Source organism: Thunnus albacares, chromosome 24 (assembly GCF_914725855.1).
Source record: "Thunnus albacares chromosome 24, fThuAlb1.1, whole genome shotgun sequence".
Lineage (NCBI taxonomy): Eukaryota > Metazoa > Chordata > Actinopteri > Scombriformes > Scombridae > Thunnus > Thunnus albacares.
The window spans coordinates 20121674-20144984 of record NC_058129.1 but is presented as its reverse complement, the minus strand read 5'-3'; the positions used below and the strand labels follow the sequence as shown (position 1 = coordinate 20144984).

The window sequence follows — 23311 nt, the reverse complement described above, 5'->3', positions numbered from 1 at the left end:
AAGGGGAACAGATGAAAAGAAATGATTGACATTGTTAAAACTTTTAAGAGTAAGAATAGACTGGAGGTTGCAAAGGGGGACGGTTGTTATTTGGGCGATGATTATATGTGATGGTGAGTGACTGCACTGTATATGTTTGTATACTAATAGGGTTACTTACATAGGTAGATATATAGAACTGGTGAATGGGGCCCAATGACAAACTGGTCAGCTTGTGTTTTTGTTATTGCTTTGAGTCTCTCCATTGTGACATGTTCAGATAGTAGCTGAAGTCACTGGGATGCTGAGAGGTTGTGTCTATTTCTCCAATTGAGTAGAATCTTAGTGATTGTTAAGGTGATCAAAGTTGGCTGTTCATAGCTGAGTGGTGGTTCAATTTGAGAGAGTTCTGCTAAGAGACATATGGATGGGGAAACTAGACTGCTGCAACACAGAATGGAAAATAGTTCATGTGTAACAGTTGTCCAGAATGTTTGAAGGGTGGGTAGAGCCAAGTGGCATGATAGTAGTCGTCTGTGGTGTTTAGTGTGCAGGGTGTGCAAATGTTATTGTCTATGAATCCCATTTTGCTGTTGTGTGTAGTGTACACTGTGCAGGATTTTGAGTTGTATTTCAGTGTTTGAGAACATTGAAAAAGTCTGTAGTATCTGTAGCCTTTCTGTGTTGTTACCACTGATATCATACCTCTGTTCAAGCACTTTATGTGTATCAGTGAGCCGTCTTCAAATAAATGTTCCAGATATGTAATACCCAGTTTTTTCCATGAGCTTAATATTATTGGTTTATTCTTAATTTGAAAGTCTGGATTGTGCCATATTGGAGTGAATGTATTAGAGGTCAGGGGTGATCAGTCATTTGGTTAAGTTTCCACCAATCTGTCAGAGTCACTGCTATAAATGGGTTTTTGAAGCAATTATGTTTTTAACTGACTGTGTAAGAAATGGTCGATCTGATATTGGTAGTTCCTGCATTCATACTGTTTGATATCCAGCCATGGAGGTTGTGATTGTTTGCTAATTTGAAGCCATTTTGTTATATATTGAAGATGGTTTGTGCATATATGGTTCTCACCTGAGAGGCTACAGCTCACCTGTCTGTGTCTCTGTGACATCACAGCTCACCTGTCTGTGTGTCTCTGTGCTGCTCAGGATGCTGCTGACAGGATTTTCATAATAAAATGATGCCTGACAGTCACAAACAGTTCTGTTGGACAAGCTGTGGCTAAATTAGCTTACAAATAATGTTCATGTCTTAATGACACATATGGTCTCTCAGGTGAGAACCATATATCGTTTTTTACTTTAGATTCGTCTTTACCAGAGTCAGGTAAAAGACGCCATCACTGGTCTTTTAGCAGCTCTCTCTTCACACTGTAAACACTACACACTGCTGATTTTACAGGACTTTCAGGTTGTTCCTGAGTCTCCAAAGTCTACATCAATCATGACAAAACATCCAGCAGCGTATTTCGTCCTTCACAATAACATAAGCGGAGTGACGTTGCTCCAGAAACAGACCTGGTTCTGAGATGTCTAAGACCCATTTTCCTCAGAAACACCAGCAGCTCGCTTTGCGCTGCATATTTGTGCGTCTCCTCCGGCAGTTCACCATACATGCAGTGGTGGACACCACAACACCACACAGACAGGCAAAACACATTTCAAGGTCAGGAAATACCCAACTGTCTGTGTGCTGAATCATGAAAAATAGGGCCAGATGTTGTATTTGGCGGTTAAATTATTTAAACTAGTCTGAACTGGCAGCCATAATAGGCTACTCATGGTCCTCTATGTTCTGATTATGATTGGATTTAAAGGTCCAACATCTTAGAGTAGGCTTAGACATTATTGCTGTGACCATAACACCTGGCTTTGATGTTACCATATCGTTACATATAGTATAACAATATAATAGGATGGGTCAGGATAGGATGCAGAGTATAAATTCCTTGTATATAAAATGTACTTGGAAAATAAAGAGATTCTGATGCTAATTGAATTTCTGTCAAGTGTCAGTAAGCAATAAACAGTCCAAGACTGTCTGACTGTTTGTATTCCCCGTCAGGTCGGTAAATGTGAGCACGGAGTTGGAACATCCAATCACAGCTGAGACAAACTCTGCTGTTGATCCACTCATGGAAAAGGGGACAGATGGCATTAAATAGTAAATATTTCTCCCAGTAATGTCAAAGATGAATGTTTGGATTGATTACAGAACATTCTTATTAACTAAGCTCAACTGTTACTGACACTTTGGTTCTTCTTTAAAAAGGAATTTTCACCAACAGTAATAAAGTTGTTTAATTAAACAACATGTCTGAGCAACAATCACAAATTAGCAAACAACAACTAACGCCTGATATTAAATATAATATCAAATGATCTTAGTTTTGTCCAGTAAAGTCGTTTTGATTCTGTGACGTTTGGAACATTTAAACTATAAATACTAACTGCTTCAGATACAACACTGACTCTACTACTGCTGCTGCTGCCAGTATTTCGGTTTAACTGGTGATATCTGCGTGCATGAGACTGTGGTTGTGGTGATCTCAGTATACTAGAGGAGAGGACTAATGAATGACAAAATAGAGGCTGTGTTGATGTCTGTTCAACACTACAAACATCAATAAATCGTTCTTGTTGTTAGTATCATATGTCGTCATTAATATGATGGCACGTAAATTTGAGGATTGTTTAATACAGCGTACAAGTGGAGCGTAACGTTACATATATCTCATACTCATCTGGAACGCATGTGTTATTCTGTCGGTCAGAAGCTCTGTAATAAACTGAGTTTTAATTCAGTTTTTAGCCAGAAATTTATGACACTTTGTAGCATCTTGTTTTATCTTTGTGTTTTAATTCACTATAAGGTTTTTAGTCATCAGATGTTTGAATTTTTAACGCCAAGTCCTGACTGCTGAAGCTGAAACAGCCCAGCTTGTTTTTAGCATTGTTAGAATTGGGAGCTAACTAAGCAGCGGCAGACCTGCCAGGCATCGAGACAAGCTACAGTCATGAAGCTTAATCACCACAGAGGGTCCACTAGTTGGACCTGTGTTGGTACCATATCCACAACAAATAGCCCCACTTACCCCCCCGTCTGGCTGTGTCAGCTGCACCCACCTGGCTGACAAAATAACAGAGCTGAAGGGGAAAATATCCACACTATATCAGATTCAAAAAGCTGAGAGGCTCATGGACACAATCATCTTTGGTCCTGCACAAATGGACACACCATGTACCCGGGTGCCTGATGCCACTGCTCCCTGCCCCGCCAATAAAGATGTTGGAGCTGCGTCTCCCCCAGAGCCTGATGAAACTGCTTGCCACCCTGCTGCTGATGCCCCTCCTCCAGTTACTGTTCCTGATGACTCCTGAACATGACTCGGAGCTCAGCCTAAGGCCATGGTCAGCTCCACACCATCCCATTCGCAGCCCTGGTGGGAGCTCACGGGGGGAAAGAGACGCGCTCCTCTCATGCACCTCCACACTATGACATCCAGCTTGAGAATAAATATGATGTCCTAGACCTTGATGACTTCTCCCCCTTGGTTGCTGGATCCCAGCCTTCTCCTCCATCCTCCTGGCTGTCCCATGGGCCCTGGAGCTCACTGGGGCCTTGGAACTCTCCAGAATCCATATCTGAGTGCTCTGCTTGCAGCAGGGCTCGCCGCTCCGTGCCCCTCTTCACACCAGCGCCACAGAGGCCCACCGCTCTGTCCGCCCCTCCCCATCCACTCCGGTACCACAGGTGAAGTCTCTTCCCCCCACCGCTTCCCCTCCAAGCACACTCATTATTGGAGACTCAATTGTGAGGAACTTAAGACTGAAGGGGGTTCACACATTGGCCCTGTGGACAGCTCAAAGCACAGGTGTGAACGCGCCCAAGACACTCTGAGATCTGATCACTCAGACCACATTCAGAGGTGGTCTGGGCCGCATGTGGCCACATTCATTTGGTCGTGTAAAAGCACTGCATCTTGGGCTACACTGAAGGACGCCTACTCAACTGACACCCTCTATTTTCCTGCAGACTAAGCACAGGAATGCATTGCTGCCCCGTGTTGAGCTTGTTTGATAACAGAATAAATCCATCATTTTGTTTTTCTGTTTTTCATGTGAATTAAAAAAACAAAATCCACTTCCTGTTTTTTCTTGTTTTCCCCATTCCCCTAACCTGTTTTCCTCATCAAATTGACAGTTGGAATAGAAATTAAACTAAAATCAGAAACAACTTGTTTTTCGCTTGTCTGTCTAAACAAATATTTCAGAAGCTAAACGTTTAACTGTTTCCTGGATAGTTTCCTCTGTCCTGTCAAGTTAACTACACTTTTTAGTTTTGCTGCGCTGCTTAAAATAATGAGTTCAGGATTTATCAGGACGCTGCTTTACTCCAAACAGTTTCACTGAATGAACCTGGACTGTGTGTGTAACAGCTGACCTATTGGATGTATAGAAGAACACAGAACATTAATTAACATTGGATCCTGACTGATCCTGTTGGCGTGTCAGAGGTATAAATAATCAATCAAGTTATGCTGCTATGTCTCATGCATAAATGCACACAGCATCTCTCAATGTAGAGATTGCTGCATATAACTCTATATTTGTTATATATATATATATATATATATATGTTCCGACGCGGCGCTATAGCAAATCATGCACAATGCATTGTATATTTGTTTATTTGTTTATCTTGTTATCAAACAAGTTGAACACTGCCTTGGATGGAGGGCACATGGACCCCCGGCCCTCCCACCAGTTAAAAAAGAATGACTTTGGTCTTTGCAAACGGTAATGATGTTCAGGTTTATTTGCATATAGAGCAGAGAAGTGAGATGTGATCACAAGTGGTCACTCAAGACACATGTTAATACCAGCTATGAACAGAGCTACTGTCATTTTCTGGCGCCCCCGTTCTGGACATTTTGGACAAATTTCCAGACATAATAATATCCCACTGTTGGGACTACATGTGGACCACAGATTTCCACGTTTCAAGCCTCCAAGAAACCTGAGTCCTGGGCGTTCGCACCTAAAGTGTGAAGCTCCACCCATGGATCCAGGTTATCAAAACTAGAGATTCCCCTCTTATCTGCCTCTTTTCCCTCACAGCTGTTGAAGGAGCAGCTCCCCGCTCTTCTACACCAGCAGCTCTCTGATCTCTTGTGTGGCCTGCTCACAGCAGATAATTTAATAATTTTATTGATTTTAATAATTAACAATTATCTTGATAATCATTAATTATTGCTGATAGCCTTGTAGCCACGGCCCAACATCCACCCTGAGGCTCATAAAATTATAATACAAGCGGGTACCAATGACAAAACGTCAGTCCAAGTTATTAAAGCAGGACTTTTTACGTCTTTTTAACACAGTAAAACACTTCCACTGCAGTGTCCTCATCTCTGGCCCTACCCCCACCTGTGGCCGGGGAATGTGGGGGTTCAGCAGGCTGTTCAGTCTCAACACCTGGCTCTCCTCAGTCTGTGACTCCCACAGCATGAGCTTTATAGACAATTTTAATGTGTTCTGGGACAGGAGGCATCTTTTCAGAGCAGACGGGCCATATTTAAACAAAACTGGCAGCCGTTTGCTCTCCGCCAACATCTCATATGGATCACAGCAGCTCACACAACCACATCTACTGACGGCAACTGTCTATCTGACCAGTCCGCCAGAGATTGATGTCCCCCAGGTCCTAGTCACTATTGCCTTAGTTCCACATCTAACAGTAATACTTTTTCTACTCTGACCCGTTGACATTTCTAACAATGCAATAATTCCTGTTGTTATCACTAACAAACTTGACACTAAACAACATAACATCAAACAAACTCATGGAGTTAATTTTAATAATCTCAGATCTGTATGCAAACATAAAGCACCATCTGTTAATCCAACCTTGCCAGTGACCCTGAATATGACACTTTTAAACGTTAATCTCTTTTAAACAAGACATTTCTTATTGATGACCTGATGTTAGATAATAATACTGATATTTTTTAACTGAGACATGGCTGAGCACTGCTGGACCAGCTACTCTCATCGAAGCCTCACCACCAAACTTCAAGTTTAAATCTTCCTCAAGGAAAGGTAGAAAGATGAAGGTACAGCAACCCTCCTCTCAGCGTGACTTGGTTTTAAAGACATTACATTTGATGATTACACATCTGTTGAACATCACTCTTTAATTTTTAACAGCCCCTCTATACTATATAGTATACAGTTATATACAGTTTACAGACCCAAACGATGCACTTCTTTTACTTCAGACTTTTCAGAATTTCTGTCAATGATCCAAACCAACAACAACATTATTATTTTAGGTGATTTTAACCTGCATGTGGACAATCAATCAGACCCTTTTTTCTTCAGAATTTTTAAAGTTGTTTAACTGTTTGAATTTCACTCAACATGTTACTCAGCCCACTCATAACAGTGGCCACATTTTAGACCTTATAATAACCCATGACCGGTCTGCTAACATCTCTTCAGCTGTGGATGCAGGTTTGTCTGATCACTTCTGTGTCTTTTTTACTGTCAGTAGGTTTATACAGCAGGATATTCCAGAATGAATTGTCAGGAAACGCCATCTTACTACTGAAGTGGCTGCAGATTTTATTGATCTTTTATGTAAAAAAAAGTGTAAATGTAAAAATATGGTACAATGCGTTGATGCAGAATGTGGCCATTAAAAATAAGTAAACTAGGTGTGCTGTCCTAGCCTTTTTATCAATGTTTTATGTGACACTCCTGCAGACATTTTATCCTCCTCTTGTGATTTTATTGTAAATAGTTTTATCAGTAAATTAACACAGTAGACACAGTAGCCCCACTAAGGCTGAAAAAGATTACCAACACCTCCCTGGAGGAACCAAGAAATTAAGCAATTAAAAAGAAACTGCCACACAGCAAAGAGAAGATGGAGAAAGAATATATTAATTAGTTAATTACCTAATTTTCCGTGAACAGCTGATGATGGATGGAGTCGGTTTTACAGTGAATATTATAGAATAATAGAATAATATAGAACAAATCAGCTTTCTTTCAGCTTCTGAGGGAATATTATTTTTGGACTAGTTCATCCTAGTAGGTTGCCAGGATCACACTCATTAAAATAGAAAATACCCAATCATGTCTCAAAAAGAATAAGTAACTTCTCAACATCTACAAAAATGCAAATATTTAATTAAAAAAATCAAGACCTTTCAAGTCATCTGTCTCAAGTCATGAATACCAACTCAAAGTCAAGTTGAGTCTTTTATCAATGTTTGTCAAGCAAATCTCAAGTCCTGAGACTCGAGTCAAGTCATGTGACTCTGCTTATCACCAAATACGACTTTTTTCCACTGAATTCTTGAATTCATCCAAATTAGCTTTTTGTTGAAGTTGTTTTGTTCAGTTGCTTGAGCATGAACCAAAAAAGTTTCTAACTTTCGGGGGTGTGCGGCCCACTGCACATGCTCAGTAGTGTTTCTCCCGCTGGCACATAAACTTTACATTGACATGATGTCACAGATTTTAAAACCACTTTTTTAGGCTGGAGGAAAGTTTTTACAAATTTAAAACCTTCATGGATTAAAATTTCATATTAGAAATAGTCATAATTTACCTTTTATGCAGTTGGAGGTGTCCTGTCAACAGTTTTATGGACATGTCTTTTATAATGTTGGTCTATGGGGAAAATGCTTTTTGGGCCACTGGACAAAAATAGCAGTTTCTTATGTGGCTGAATTTGGGAGAATGTGTATAAAATGATGACTGGAATAATGAAGCTATAAAAACATTTTAGTCTGGATTCCAATACCTTGTCTTTGTTGAAGTACAGCTCCTCCTCCGTTGCTGAGTTGTGCAGGTTCTGGATCAGAGACACTAAGGAACCAGACCAGACTCCAAACCCAGCACACAGAGGCTGAGTGAATGTGGTGTTGAAGGTGTGGAGGTGGATCAGTGTGTCAGAGGAGACTCTGTAGAAGGACAGAGTGCCAGCAGGACAGTCCACATACACTGCTACTCTGTTAGAGACAGAGGAGGAGGAGGAGAAGATGGATGCTCCTCTGTTATTGTGACAGACAGAGTAACGACCATCAGAGCAGTACAGACTCCAGGACTGATCATTCCCTCCAAACACACAGTCATCACTGTCTCCTTTCCTTCTGATTCCTCTGTAACTCACTGATATATTAACCAGTCCTCTCCACTCGACCTCCCAGTAACAGCGACCAGTCAGATCATTTCTACACAGCAGCTGACGACAGACATCAAATCTGTCTGGATGATCAGGATATGACTGATCCTCCCACACATATGTCACCTTCCTGTTGTTGTCAGACAGTTTGAGTTTTCTGTTTACTGTGTTTGGATCCAGTGTGAGTCGACAGAAATCTGATGGAGAGAACGAGACACAATACAGCTGCAGTTATTGATCGATCATCTGATTGATGATGACATCATCTTCATCCTCAGTAGGATGTGAATGAGTGATGTCACAGTTTGAAGTTTGCTTTGTTTTCATGAATGAAATGAAAAACACACTTACGCCTCCAAGGACCTGGTGTCAAGAATCGGACTCCAGCAGGCTGCAGGCTGAAAGGAGGAGGGGGGTCAGAGCAGCACGTTCTCTTTCAGCATGCAAACATGGACGTTACATCGCTCTAGTCTACTGTTTGATTATTCTGTTCAAATGTGGGGTTGGGCTTTGATAGACTTTGATCCAATCTGAATCCAGTATCCCAATCCTTCTGAAACCCTGATTGAATCTAATCAGGTTGAACTTTCAACATTTACAGGAAACTTCAGTTAGAAATAACAAAAAGTCAAAGATTGAGTTGAGATGTGTGATCAGCTCTGACAGAGAAAATGTTTCCAGCTCTTCCTCCTCTATCAGACATTGTCTCTCCATACACTCAAAAACATCATTCATGCCATCATTTATTATTAAGCATTTGGATTTCTGTCATTTTCATTCAATCACCACAATTTGAAAATGGATTTATTCAAATCTCATAAAATCTGCAGAAATATTATAATTCTAAAAATAATGAAATGTAATCAATTAAAACGTATCAACATGGTTTGAATATGGTTTAAGTCAATGAGTTCAAACGTGTGAGATTGGTTTACATATCAAACTCAGGAAGTGGAATCGTTTCTAAACAGATACGAGCACGAGACACTCGCACGAGGCTGATTACTGGTGAGTTCCATCCATACTCAACGTAGTTCATCTGACAGTTTTCAGTGTGAGTGCATGTTTTATTACTGCAGTTGATACTGTCTCACACATCATCTGCCTATCAAAACCAACCAGGACGCCACTGTATTTACCTCATGTAATGTCAATAAATTACAATAGAAATAAATGAATCCTCTCTGAATGTATATAATATATATTATAATTTTCATGATGGAAATAGTCAGTAGCAGTAGACTGAAGGTGTTTTTATGTAGGAAGGTGTGAAATATACAGCCAGAGAGGTGAGCTTTAACATGAACTAAAAAGTGCCAGAGGATCATTTTCAATAATTCATATATTTTTGACACTGCTATTCAGAAACTCAGTAATAGCCAGATGCTAATTTAGCCTGTACATGTGTTGCACATGGTGGATGCAAACCCAAACTCTGCTGCACAACCTGGACACCACCAAAAAAAAGAAAAGAAATAGTCAAAATGGTTCATGTTGGGCTTATGATTTGATAAGTAAAAGGGTCATTATATTGTAGAATTACATGTTAAGTACAAATACATTTAGTGTCTGACTAGAGCAGTTTGTGTTTTACAGAAACCTAATTCAACATCATTTGACATGAAGCTGAATGCCAGGGCAACCTCTGACATCTTGTAAGTATGTTGTAAACACATTGAGAACATGTGTAGTATAGTTTACCTGCAGACTGTTGAACTTGCACTTACAAAGCTCTTGTCATGTGTGAACTTGACTGCATTGGTGTGTGGGCTTTATGAGGCTTCCCTGCAACAGCTTCATTTAAAGTTGTTTTTTCGAAGGGGAATTATCTGTAACTTCTGACCATCACATGTCTCTTTTCAGCCAATCACATGAGACTTTAGAGTATAATGTAATGTGATCATCACATAGTGTGTAGTTAATGACCCCACAACTAATAGGATGTGTTTTGTCTCTGGTCACAGATATGTGAATGTGGCCGTGTAAAGTGTGTGACATTTCATTATCTACTAGGTATGAGTTGCTAAAACATTTCAGGCTCAAACATTTCCTCCATGGCAGCAATCGCCGGTATCCGTGTGTATATGTAGATTGTCCGTGGACGTTCACAAGGTGGAAGAACCTTTTGAGTCACATATATCAAAAACACAGGAATCTAGAAACACCACACGTTCAGTTCACTACATTTTCTTGTCAGGCGTGTGGATGCCAGGAACTTTCAACAGAGAAGGAATATTTTAGTCACATAAATCAACATCTTAGGCAATATGAAACCATAACCTGTATGTTTGAAGGATGTACTTTCCAGACAAATATATATAGCACCTTTAACTCTCGTAAAAATCAAAAACATCATCGCCACAACCAAACCCCATAGGCAAAATCAGTCATTTTAGTAACTACAGCACATCTGCTTTCCTTTCAGTACAGTTTGTGTTATTGTATGACTTTGGTGAATCTAAACACGCCCACACCTCCACGCCACCCTGCGGGTGAACGCTGCAACGCCTGATTGGGTCTGAATACGACCTTACTGTTCACCTTTTCCTCTGCTCTGCTCACATTCACCGTCACTTTTCTGATGATCGCTCTCTCGCTTAAACACTCGCTCACGTACTGCCCTTTTTTTTTTTAAGGAGCTACACAACCTGCAGTTTCCATGGCAACGACACAGACGTTGACTCTATTTCTAAACAGCGCTGCTCAGAGGCTCCCAAACGTTATTGATTTCTGAATGAATGGATATTTGGCGTTATTTTTGGCATTTACTGTTATAGCAGAAACACTGTTCATAGTTTTCAAAATGATACATTTAAAATACATTGGGTTTATTCATTTAAAGTGCATTAATTTGATGCATTTTATTATTTCTTTTACACACATTGGATTTATTAATAAGAATACATAACCTCTCATTCCTGCTTGTTTAATTTATGTTTGAATTATAAAAATGCTTCATGTTAGGTTTATTAGTTTGTATATGTCAAAACTATGCAATTCCAATGGATGGAAATTTGATATGTAATTGAAATGCATAAGTCTTACATATTAGGCCTAAATATTTTTTGAGTGTACCTGAGAGTCTCCAGTCTCCAGCGTGGATCCTTCAGTCCAGCAGACAGCAGCTTCTCTCCTGAGGCTCCCGGATGATTGTAGCTCACGTCAAGCTCTCTCAGATGGGAGGGGTTGGAGCTCAGAGCTGAGGCCAGAGAAGCACAGCCTTCCTCTGTGATCAGACATCCTGACAGGCTGCAAACACACAAAACAACACACATGTCAGACAGTCTGAGAGTCCTGCTGTGTGCAGTCAGATACAACAACAAACTGTCTCCACACTAACTAACTAACTAAAAGATGAACTGAATCAGGGAGCTCCAGAAAGTTGAGCATCCAGCCAGATGGGAAAAGTCAGCAGCTGAGGGACGATTCAGCAGCATGTTTTTAGATGTGAACCCCCTAGGGAGGTCCGGGGTCATGACCCCCCAGGAAGAAAATGTTTTAAATACCAGCTTTAAAATGTGGATTTACAGTCGATGTTAGCAGGAGGATAAAGAGAAAAACTCACCCTAGATCTAATGTAATCTGACTGCTACAGAAGTAATGTAAGAGAGACATCAGTTCACTGCACACAGCCAAGAGAGGAGAGCCGCGTCCAAAAGTGGATTAAAGTGCATTAATCCACTAAACAATAAAGTTCATCACACAAAACTCAGTGTTTCTCAGGTTGTGCTGAACAAAACTCAGGAGACTCAGCAGCACAAATATTCCTGTTCTCTATTTCTCTGTTTAGAGTCTTCAGGTTAGGCTAACCCACTGATGCTGAACCATTAATGTAAACACACTGATGCTAACCCATTAAGGCTAACAATTGATGCTAACAACTAATGCTAACCCACTGATGCTGACCCATTAATGCTAACATACTGATGCTAACAAGTGATGCTAACACACTGATGTTAACCCACTGATGCTAAAAATTTATGCTAACCCACTGACGCTGACCCATTAATGCTAACACACTAATGCTAACATACTGATGTTAACCCACCGATGCTAAAAATTGATGCTAATCCACTGATGCTAACAATTGATGCTAACACACTAATGCTAACAATTGATGCTAACATACTGATGTTAACCCACTGATGCTAAAAATTGATGCAAACAACTGATGCTAACCCACTGATGCTGACCCATTAATGCTAACACACTAATGCTAACATACTGATGTTAATCCACTGATGCTAACAATTGATGCTAATCCACTGATGCTAACAACTGATGCTGACCTATTGATGCTAACATACTGATGTTAATCCATTAATGCTAACCCACTGATGCTAACAATTGATACTAACAACTGATGCTAACCCACTGATGCTAATGTTTGTCTTATTGATTCATTGGCTTTATTTCTTCGCCCACTGTAGTGAGTGATTCTGTCTGTAGTGAAACCGGGGCTAACCTGTTCTTCCTCCGCAGGCTCCACTTCACTCAGCTGCCTGACAGACCTGCTGCTTCTTCCCACTTTAACCTGATTAACAAACCGGGGCTCGGTGCTCTGGTTGGATCCAAGAGAGCTAGGGCTACCGTTAGCTGGGAGGCTAGCTGAGGCTAACTGACTGTGCTTCTCTCCGGCCATGCTGCGGCTAACGCTCCGCTAGCCTCCCAGCTAGCCCCAACTCTCCGTTTGGATCCAGTGAAGTGGAGCCTACGGAGGAAACACCGGGACCGTCAGGATGTAATAGTCCGTGGAGGAGCTGCGGTGTTCGGCTGCACAGATAGGAAACCCCTCGGCTGACAGGATGTACCACTGTTTGAAAAAAACCTTTTTCTTCTTCTCTGTGGTTTATAACAGCGGTTGGCAACCAGCGTATTAGGTGCATTACCGCCACCTTCTGCTTCAGACTGTGGACCAGAGATTAAATCCTACACATTAATCCTGTCTGTCTAATAAACTCAAAGAAAACTACTGCTGCACCCACTTGGCAGGTTCATTAAAGTTTTAATGCTGAGCTCCTGAACTCCAGTCTTCCTGAGTTCTTCCTTCATAATTTGTCTTTATTGATCATTAATACAATCTATGATTGCAGGTGTAATAGTCGCCTTCAGTATTGTGAAGCACTTAAGACATAAAATACAACCAGAAGCAAAAAGATAAAGCATAGTGAGAAACAGCTGTGCCTACTTGAAGAGAGGATAGAGTCTAACTGGGAAATCTGGGACCAGTGGAACTCTGTCTGTCAGTCTGAGCCTGAGGAGCTGCTCATACAGGACCGAAACATATGGACTCAACATTTTCACACCTTATTTGGACCAAAACCACCAGGAACTGACTTACAAACCAAAGAAATACTGGAAAAACTACTAAATATGGAATTGATATTCAAAGACCACCAGAACCCCGTAGATTTCCCCGTTACTATCAACCATCTGAAAACAAAACTGAAGACCCTCAAAAGCAAAAAAGCATGTGGGACTGATGGGAGACGGAACCAAATGCTGAAATACAGCACAGAAAAATTCCACTTGTCTATTCTAAAATGATTCAACCTAATTGTGAGTGTGGGATATTTTGCTGAGAGTTGGAATAATGGTCTTATTACAGCTATATTTAAAGTGGAGACAGATTTGAGCCTCAGAATTACAGCTGTGTCAGCAGCTGTATGGGCAAGCTGCTCTGCAGCATCATCAACTCCCATATAGTTGAGTTCCTCAATGAGCACAATGTCCTGCATAAAAGTCAGATTGGATTCATGTCTAACCATCACACATCTGACCATATCTTCACCTTCATCACCCTCATTAACACACATGTGCACCACAATAAAAAGAACATTTATTCATGTTTTGTAGATTTGGTTGTATTTGGCATGAAGGGCTCTTTTATGGATTATTAGAGAGTGGCATAGGGGATAAAACCTATGATCTCATTCAATCAATGTATCTGAATAACAGATGTGCAATTAAAATGTGAAACAGAAGGAGCAGTTACTTCAGACAGTACCGTGGGGTGAAACAGGGCTGCAGTTTGAGCCCAACCCTTTTTAACATATATAGAAATACATTTGCACAACAAGTGCAAACATCCACAGCTGCTGGTGTGACACTGCAGGACACAGAGGTCAAATGTCTGATGTTTGCTGATGACCTGGTTCTCCTGTCTCCCTCCAGAGAGGCTTACAGCAGAGCCTGGAAGTCCTCCACAAGTTCAGTCACACATGGGCCCTAACTGGAAATATGAACAAGACCAAAATATTGACTTTCCAAAAAAGATCCAACTCTCAGAACAATACATTCACATTAGGAAATATAGACATGGAGCCAACAGAACATTCTACATATTTAGGCTTGAATATCAGTTCCACTGGACATTTTGGCTGTGAATGAGCTGAAGGAGAAGGCAAGAAGAGCTTTCTACACCATCAAAAGAAAAATACCCACTGACCTTCCAGTTAGGACCTGGCTCAACGTTCTGCATTCAGTAATAGAGCCAATAATGTTATATGGTAGTGAAGTGTGGGGTCCACTTACCAGCCAAGACCTCCCAACATGGGACAAACAGCTGCTGGAAGCCCTGCATGCAGAACTGTGCACAAACATACTGAGAGTCCACAGACACACAGCCAATAATGCCTGCAGAGCAGAACTTGGTCAAGACCTTTTAATCATTAAAATCCACAAACACCTCCAATCTAGCGACTCCCAGTCCTCCCAGTACAAAGGCCTTCAGTGGCACCAGTTGAACAAAGATCAGAGTCCCCTCTGCCAGCTGCTGCTGAAGCTCTGCCCACACACACCAAAAACAATCTGACGAACCAAATCATCTCAAAACTAAAAGAAAATGATATCAACTCACAAAGTAAATTAGAATAGTATTTGAGCCTAAACAGAGAGTCCATGGTGGCAGAGTACCTGACCACCGTGACTGATAGAAAACTGAGGAAAATGCTGACAATGTACAGACTGAGTGGACACAGTCTGGCCATAGAAACAGGCCGTCACAGGCAGAACAGGCTCCCCAGGGAGGCCAGGCTGCCTTCACTTTGTCAGAAAACAGCTTCCTGTTATACTGGGACAAATATAAATCATATCAATCATATATATCCTGAGTTTATCCGCCTCCCTGATCTTCACAAGTCTTCTCATAATCTGAGAGAAACAAGCTTTGTAGTAAATGTTTCTGTGTGATTACATCTGTAAAAATGCCTTTTATTATATTGTATTTAATATTATTGTTGATATTTTCATATTATTGTATAATTATTAATCATCTGTTTATAATTTTCTGTACTGATTTGGCAATATAGGTTTCTGATTTGTCAATAAAGCTTATTTGAATTTGACAGAGAGAGCAGTAAGGTCACACACAAGATGAGCTCCTGAAATATCTTCAACTTTCTGATGAAAAAACGAAACAGAGGAAAACCGACAACCTGTGAAAATCAACATAAAGGTGCAGGAATTGAAAAGAAGACAAATAGCAACAAAATATCTACTATATCACCAAAAAAGAAGATCTCAGCACATCTAAACCGCAGAGACAGCAGGGAACAAACCAACCAACCCTGCTAGCCTGACACAAAACCTGAAGGAGACGCAGGAAAAGAGACAGAAGACAAAGACACTTCATGTGTAACACTGAAAGAAGTAAAACAAATCTGTTTTTAAATAACTTAAATGCCTAAAACATCATAAAATTAGCTAGCTTTGTGATTCTGGCAGTTGAAGCATGTTACCATGGAGAGGGAGACATTAGAGAGGTAGATACCCTGCTAACTGAAGAGGAAGAGGCAACACTCTTGTCCAATGTAGAACAAAAAGATCAAAAACAATGTTCTCTTTCATACGGACAACATCAGCACGTGGAAGCAGGTCATTTGTAATAACTATACACACATTGGTCGTGGTGGCTGTTTAACTGTGTGTCTGTCAGGCCCTCCACTTCTGCCTCCTCCTCCACCGCGCCTGCTGTGTGTCTCTCCCTCTCTCCTTGTCTGTGCTTAATTACAGGAGTGGAGACAGGTGTGCAGGAGTCAGGCAACCAGCTGTCATCCATCATTACATCGTGCATAAATATCTGGTTCATCTCCAGATGGTAGACTCTGTATCACAGTCAGTCACGGTTCTAGCCCTCCAAGCCTACCAATCAATATTAGCATTGCTAACATCTTTTTCTCTGTTCCTACAATTTTGCCTTCGCCTGACTTCGGCCCTTGTCTCCAGCCTTCCTGCCTCGCCTGCGTGGCACACTCCCTGCTCTCGGGGACTCTGCCCAGCTACCAGCCCGAGTCCTAGCTACCACCTTGAAATAAACTGACTTCCAAAACTACTCACTGCCTCCTGCCTCAGTGTCCTGCACTTGGGTTCACTAGCCTAGCCCCATCACCGTCAGGATGAATCTCTAGACACAGACAACCCTCTGCTGATACGGGGAAATGAGATGAGCCCCAATTCCTTTGAAGAACTCTTCCTCAAGATGAAGGCAGAAGCTGAGAGAGACCAACACAGTACCAACAGCAGCACTACAGGAGACACAACATCATAACAGGAAGAGGAGGATAACAAAATAGTCCCAGAGGTCACAGAGCCAGACCTGAAGCCAACAACAATCTCTGTCTCTCTCACCCCCCAAATACAAAAACTTGTCTCTCTCGCAACTTTTCTTAAAGCAAACAATGAGCACTTATAGTGACTTATAAGCAGCTTGTAGTGTATTATATCTGTCTATTCCTCAGGAATTACATTACTTCACTTAAAGCACCCAATGACCAGTTAGAGTCACTTATAACCACATTTTAATGCATTATAACAGTAATTACTGATGCATTATAAAATGATTATAATGTATTACAACTATGAGAATTATAATACACTATGATCCTTGTAAAACATGTCAGTGAGTGACCAGCAGTTATGAAGTATTATGATTCTTGACCTTATAAGTCATTATAAAATGCTTTATAATGTGTTATGATTATTGTTATAAAGCATTAGGAATATTTATGAGTGTTTATAACTATAATTATACAGTGCTAGAAGCAGATTTTAACACATTATAAGTATGTTTATAATGCATTATAGACATGGGCTTCATAGAAAGTGTTACCATAAACATTTCTCAACTAAATTGTCTCTTTTCCTCTTTTTGTACATGTACATTTCAAATGAATGCACATATCGGGCCTTTTACATGTTATAGTACATAAACATTAGCTTTTAAGTCCATTTCAAATAAGCACAAACTGCCTTACGTGCTTTCCCAGCGCTACAACAGCAGCTTAGCATGTAGCACTTAGCCTAGCTTCTAGGCTGTAATAAAGCCTACAGTGGTTAGCGGCTAAAAAGCTGCATCAGCTATATTCTCATCACATCACACAAACATTATATCCTGACTGGCTTTTTGCTTCACCATACCTTTCAAGGTAAACTAACACACCATTAAATGATTTTGGAACAAAACCTTAATGCTAACCAGCTAACCTCGGGTGGCTAATTCACCAGTTTAGGGAACATCGGTAAATTGTAGCATCTACCGCTAGCCTGCCTGTGAGGCGTTTAGGGAACATAGGTAAATTGTATCATCTACTGCTAGACTGCATGTGAGGCGTTTTTTGAACATAGGTAAATTGTAGCATCTACCGCGAGACTGCATGTGATGCATTTAGGGAACATCAGTAAATTGTAGCATAAGATAAATAATCTTGATGTGAAAATGTTGAGTCTGGACTTTTGGTGACATAAATTCTCTTCTCAGCACTGGATAAAATCTGTTCTGTTCTATTCTAAACATGTTGGAGACGTGACAATTAAATATGACAGAATCAGTGATACACAGACATGTAATGATCTAAATCACATAATATCAAAGCAAAGATGAGTTTCTCTATCTCAGCCAGAGTTCATATATGTGTGCTGTAAAATATATAAAGCTGAATCAAAGAAAGATAAACTGGAATCCTGACATTAGAGAGGCTGAAACTTATAGTTTGGAAAAATATCTGGAAAACAAACTGTAATTTGTTCTGACCTGAGATTTTGCAGTGTACAGTGTGGACTCTCCAGTCCAGCAGACAACTGTTTCATTCCTGAATCCTGCAGGTTGTTGTTACTGAGGTCAAGCTCTCTCAGTCTAGAGGACTGGGAGCTGAGAACTGAGGACAGAGCTGCACAGCTTCTCTCTGAGAGGTTACAGCCACTCAGCCTGGAGAGACAATAATGAACATGAAGATTAATAATCTTTGTGTGAAAATGTTGAGTCTGGACTTTTGGTGACATAAATTCTCTTCTCAGCACTGGATAAAATCTGTTCTGTTCTATTCTAAACATGTTGGAGACGTGACAATTAAATATGACAGAATCAGTAATACACAGACATGTAATGATCTAAATCACATAATATCAAAGCAAAGATGAGTTTCTCTATCTCAGCCAGAGTTCATATATGTGTGCTGTAAAATATATAAAGCTGAATCAAAGAAAGATAAACTGGAAAATCCAAACATTTTCTGTCCTCTGGAAAATAAAATCCTGGTGGAAAACTTTTGCAAATCAGAAATCCTGACATTAGAGAGGCTGAAACTTATAGTTTGGAAAAATATCTGGAAAACAAACTGTAATTTGTTCTGACCTGAGATTTTCCAGTGTACAGTGGGGAAATAAAAAGGAAAAAAACAAGAAGTTCTTTATTTTTCTGTCCTGCTAAAAATATAGAGTATTTAAATAATGATGATCTAACTATCTGTGTACTTACAGAGCTTTGTTGGAGGCTTTGACCACTGGCAGCAGCCTCAGAAGAGCCTCCTCTGAAGCAGAGTATTTCTTCAGGTCAAACACATCCAGATCTTTTTCTGATGACAGTAAGATGAAGACCAGAGCTGACCACTGAGCAGGAGACAGTTCACCTGTGGAGAGACTTCCTGATCTCAGGTACTGTTGGATCTCCTCCACTAGAGAATGATCATTCAGTTCATTCAGACAGTGGAACAGATTGATGCTTCTCTCTGCAGACAGATTCTCACTGATCCTCTTCTTGATGTACTCGAATGTTTCCTGATTGGTCTGTGACCTACTTCTTGTCATCAAACCTCGTAGGAGAGTCTGATTGGTCTGCAGTGAAAGACCCAGGAGGAAGCGGAGGAACAAGTCCAGGTGTCCATTTTGACTCTTCAAGGCCTCGTCCACAGCACTCTGGTAGAAACGTGTTGATTTCTCTTTTCTTATTTTAAAACACCAGGCTGGTGTTTTTTCTGCTAGCAGATTGACTCCAGAGTTGATGAATGTCAGATGGACATGAAGAGCAGCCAGAAACTCCTGCACACTCAGATGGACAAAACAGAACACTGTTTCTTCAAACATCCCACAGTCCTCCTCTTTAAAGACCTGTGTGAACACTCCTGAGTACACTGAGGCTTCTCTGATATTGATGCCACACCCTGTCAGGTCTGATTCATAGAAGATCAGGTTGCCTTTCTGCAGCTGCTCAAAAGCCAGTTTTCCCAGAGACTTAATCATCTTCCTGCTCTCTGGACTCCAGTGTGGATCTTTTTCTGCTCCTCCATCATACTTGACATTCTTCACTTTGGTCTGAACCACCACAAGGCGGAGATACATCTCAGTCAGAGTCTTGGGCAGCTCTCCTCCCTCTCTGCTCTTCAACACATGCTCCAGAACTGTAGCAGTGATCCAGCAGAAGACTGGGATGTGGCACATGATGTGGAGGCTTCGTGATGTCTTGATGTGGAAGATGATGGTGCTGGCCTGCTCCTCATTTCTGAATCTCTTCCTGAAGTACTCCTCCTTCTGTGGGTCAGTGAACCCTCTGACCTCTGTCACCATGCCAACACACTCAGGAGGGATCTGATTGGCTGCTGCAGGTCGTGTGGTTATCCAGAGGCGAGCAGAGGGAAGCAGTTTCCCCCTGATGAGGTTTGTCAGCAGCACATCCACTGAGGTGGACTCTGTAACATCAGTCAGGATCTTAGTGTTGTGGAAGTCCAGAGGAGGGCGACACTCATCCAGACCGTCAAAGATGAACACAACCTGGAACTCTTCAAACCTGCAGATTCCTGCTTCTTTGATTTCAGTAAAGAAGTCATGAACAAGTTCCACCAAGCTGTACTTTTTCTCTTTCACCACATTCAGCTCTCTGAAAGTGAATGGAAATATGAACTGTATGTCCTGGTTGGCTTTGTCTTCAGCCCAGTCCAGAGTGAACTTCCGTGTTAAGACTGTTTTCCCAATGCCAGCCACTCCCATTGTCATCACTTTTCTGATTGGTTCATCTGTCCCAGGTGAGGCTTTAAAGATGTCTTCTTGTCTGATTGTTGTTTCTGCTGTGTCTGGTTTCCTGGATGCTGTTTCAATCTGTCTGACCTCATGTTCATAATTGACCTCTGCAGTCCCTCCCTCTGTGATGTAGAGCTCTGTGTAGATCTGATTCAGAAGGGTTGGGTTTCCTGCTTTTGCAATTCCTTCAAACACTTTCCGAAACCTTTCCTTCAGTTTGGTTTTGAATATGTGTTGACATTTGACAAAAGCTTCTGAAAGAAGAAACAACAGTAAAAGATGAACTAAACTAACCTGAACCCTACAGTTATGGAACCAGGCAGTTCTCAATGGGTTGGCCAGGATGGGACCAGTGGTCATTTTGGGGTGGCACAGAAATCAGTATTATATGAACATAAAAATGTGTCTAACTATAAATAAGGGGTTATTTTAGGCACAAGTCTACATTATTTGGAATTCAGGCAGTGGTGGAATAGATCAAATAATAATCAGTGAATCCAACATTTCTTTCCTTATTCCTGCAAGTAAAGTAACAAGGGAGCTTACACAATAGGTACAAAGTACAAATTGTTCTGAGAGCAGATGTTCAGCTCAGCTTATGGTGTTCAGCAGCACTATGAGTTCATTCTCTACTATGGCATCATCAGGGATACATTATTAAAAAGAGTTTTTTAATCCAGGTCTGATTACATTATATGAAACCAATAAATATAATCAAAATATACATAAAACCAAGAATAACTGGTTCAGAATAAATATCAGACAATATCAGAGAAGGTAACAACACTGGAGGAACCAAGTGTGTGTGTGAGAGAGTTGGTATACCTGAAGGTACACTTGGGCCAGTGGTCAGTGGAGGCTCCTCTCTCTTGCTCTCTGAGTCTGTCTGTTCTTTCTCCATCTCACCCTGTCTGTCACTCTCCTGTTCTTCAACAGGAAGCTCTGAATCAATAAACAACAATTGACAGAAATGAGAAGATTATTATAGAAAATATGAATCATAAAAACATTTTCTTATAAGTGTATCATTTAATAATATTCAACAGAGGGTCTGTTTAGGTGCCAGTTTAGTTCATCAGGACTGCTTGTTGGATGGTTGAACAGCTTTGAAACTGCATTGCCCCCACACCTTTCTGACACTGGAACTTTTGTTGGATTGTTCTGAACCCGAGGATCCAACATTCACTCCAACTTTACACAGTGATTGCTTAGGTTTGTGAAGGAGAGAAACTTCTCTCTCAAGCTTCCTCTTTAAATTCATAGCACAGCTACTTCTGTCACTTTTCATGTGAGTATTCAGAGAATTATCCCTATAATTAAACAGTTATCATGTCTCCCCCTCATTCTATGGAGACCTGCAACACAAAGACTTAAAACAAGGGGAAACAATAGTCTGGTTGATGTCCAAAGGTAACATATGCTGTTTCCACTACAGGAACTCAACGTGTATCCATTGTTACTGGTTCTGCTTGTGTTTCCACTGTTCTCCTCTCACTTTGAGGATGAGTTCCTGAACCTAAATGATATTTAATACAAGTTCAGGTTCTCTCAGAGGAAGGAATGCAACAGCTGGTTTAATGCAGGAATTAATAATACAGGACATGAGTTTAGACAAACATTGCAGGGAAATTAGTTTCAGTATACAGTATACTCTGCCTACTGTCACAACTCCACACAGTTGACCAATGTGGACCAAACAGTGTAAAGCGGGTGTGATTGTTGGTTTTGGAGCAGTTCAACAAAAATTGTTGGACTTCGCCCTCTAGAGGAGGTCTGACTATCCAACAAGTGCTTCAGCTGGAGCACACTGAAGCCTTAAGAACCATTCACACCTGGACTCATGGGACTCTAAGGACTGACAGGCAGATGGAATAATGACCCACATGTGGCTTAATAATGGTGAGTTCAGACAGAACATTAAGTGAATTTTTCATGCAGCGCGTATCGCTGGGCTTTATGAATGTACTTCATGAACATACAGCAAGGAGAGAGAAAAAGGAGAGAAAATGGAGGGAAATAATAGAAAGAACCAGAGTTCCTGCTGAGTTCTGAGTTCAGTCAGAGGCTCAACTAAACACAAACACACAGAGGCACACTCCCAAAGACATGGTTGGTGTGTCTGTTGCTAGCTGGCTAACAGCTAATGTACAGCTGGTATTTTGGCTGTTGGGTCAAATAAACACAAATGATCCAACAGTAAAACTTGTGCGAGTAACACAAGGTGAAAATTAGCTTTGTGTTGTGTCTGAACACAGCTTTAAGGTGTAAACATCCCTGCAGAGGTTAAACACCTGTGACTTCCCACCAGTCAGTCAGAAATAAAGAAGACTTGTGGATGAGAGGAGAAACACCTTGAAGAATCTAAAACAAGACTGTTGACTGAGCACTTCCAAATATCTTTGTAACATCACATTTATAATCTTTCCATGACTTACCTGAAGGTTTTGAGATGGTGTTTGACAAACATTTCACTAGATCATTTCGATCGATCTTCCCCAAAATCATTCTGGTCACTTTAATAGCATCTTCACAGTATTTCCCGACCATCAGATCCACTGTTTCAAATCTGTTTGCTTTCTCCAGTCGACCGTTTGGGATTGCTTTGAAGCCTTCAAGGACCCCCCGCTGACACAGGTACCACTTGAATCTTTCAAAGTCCTCAGATCCCAAATCCTCCAAACACTCCAAGAGAACCTCTGGAGGTGTCGCCATCTTTTGTCCTGCTAAGATCTGAAAGGTATGACAAAAATTTGTATTTGATTAACAATTAAACAGTTAATTTTCAGGATAACCAACACTGAAGTACTGATTAATGTTATTATTATGT

At 40.8% G+C, this 23311-nt stretch overlaps 2 protein-coding genes and 1 long non-coding RNA gene across 3 annotated transcripts in view; 1 reads left to right on the top strand and 2 right to left on the bottom strand.

Moving 5' to 3' along the window:
• Positions 1-23311, top strand: part of LOC122976060 (NLR family CARD domain-containing protein 3-like) — a 395924-nt gene that overhangs the window by 170545 nt on the left and 202068 nt on the right. The window lies entirely within an intron of this gene.
• The window catches only part of LOC122976641, a 38233-nt gene that overhangs the window by 3604 nt on the left and 11318 nt on the right, over positions 1-23311 (bottom strand). The window contains exons 6-7 of the mRNA XM_044345221.1: positions 22920-23214; positions 21310-21426 (exon numbers count right to left, since the gene is read on the bottom strand). Coding sequence (XP_044201156.1) covers positions 21310-21426; positions 22920-23214 — 412 coding nt within the window. The remainder of the gene's footprint in view (positions 1-21309; positions 21427-22919; positions 23215-23311) is intronic.
• Positions 8358-11375, bottom strand: LOC122976132. The gene is made up of 3 exons (XR_006400809.1): positions 11272-11375; positions 8548-8594; positions 8358-8393 (listed from the first exon to the last, which is right to left on the bottom strand). It is a non-coding gene; the product is annotated as an uncharacterized LOC122976132 (long non-coding RNA).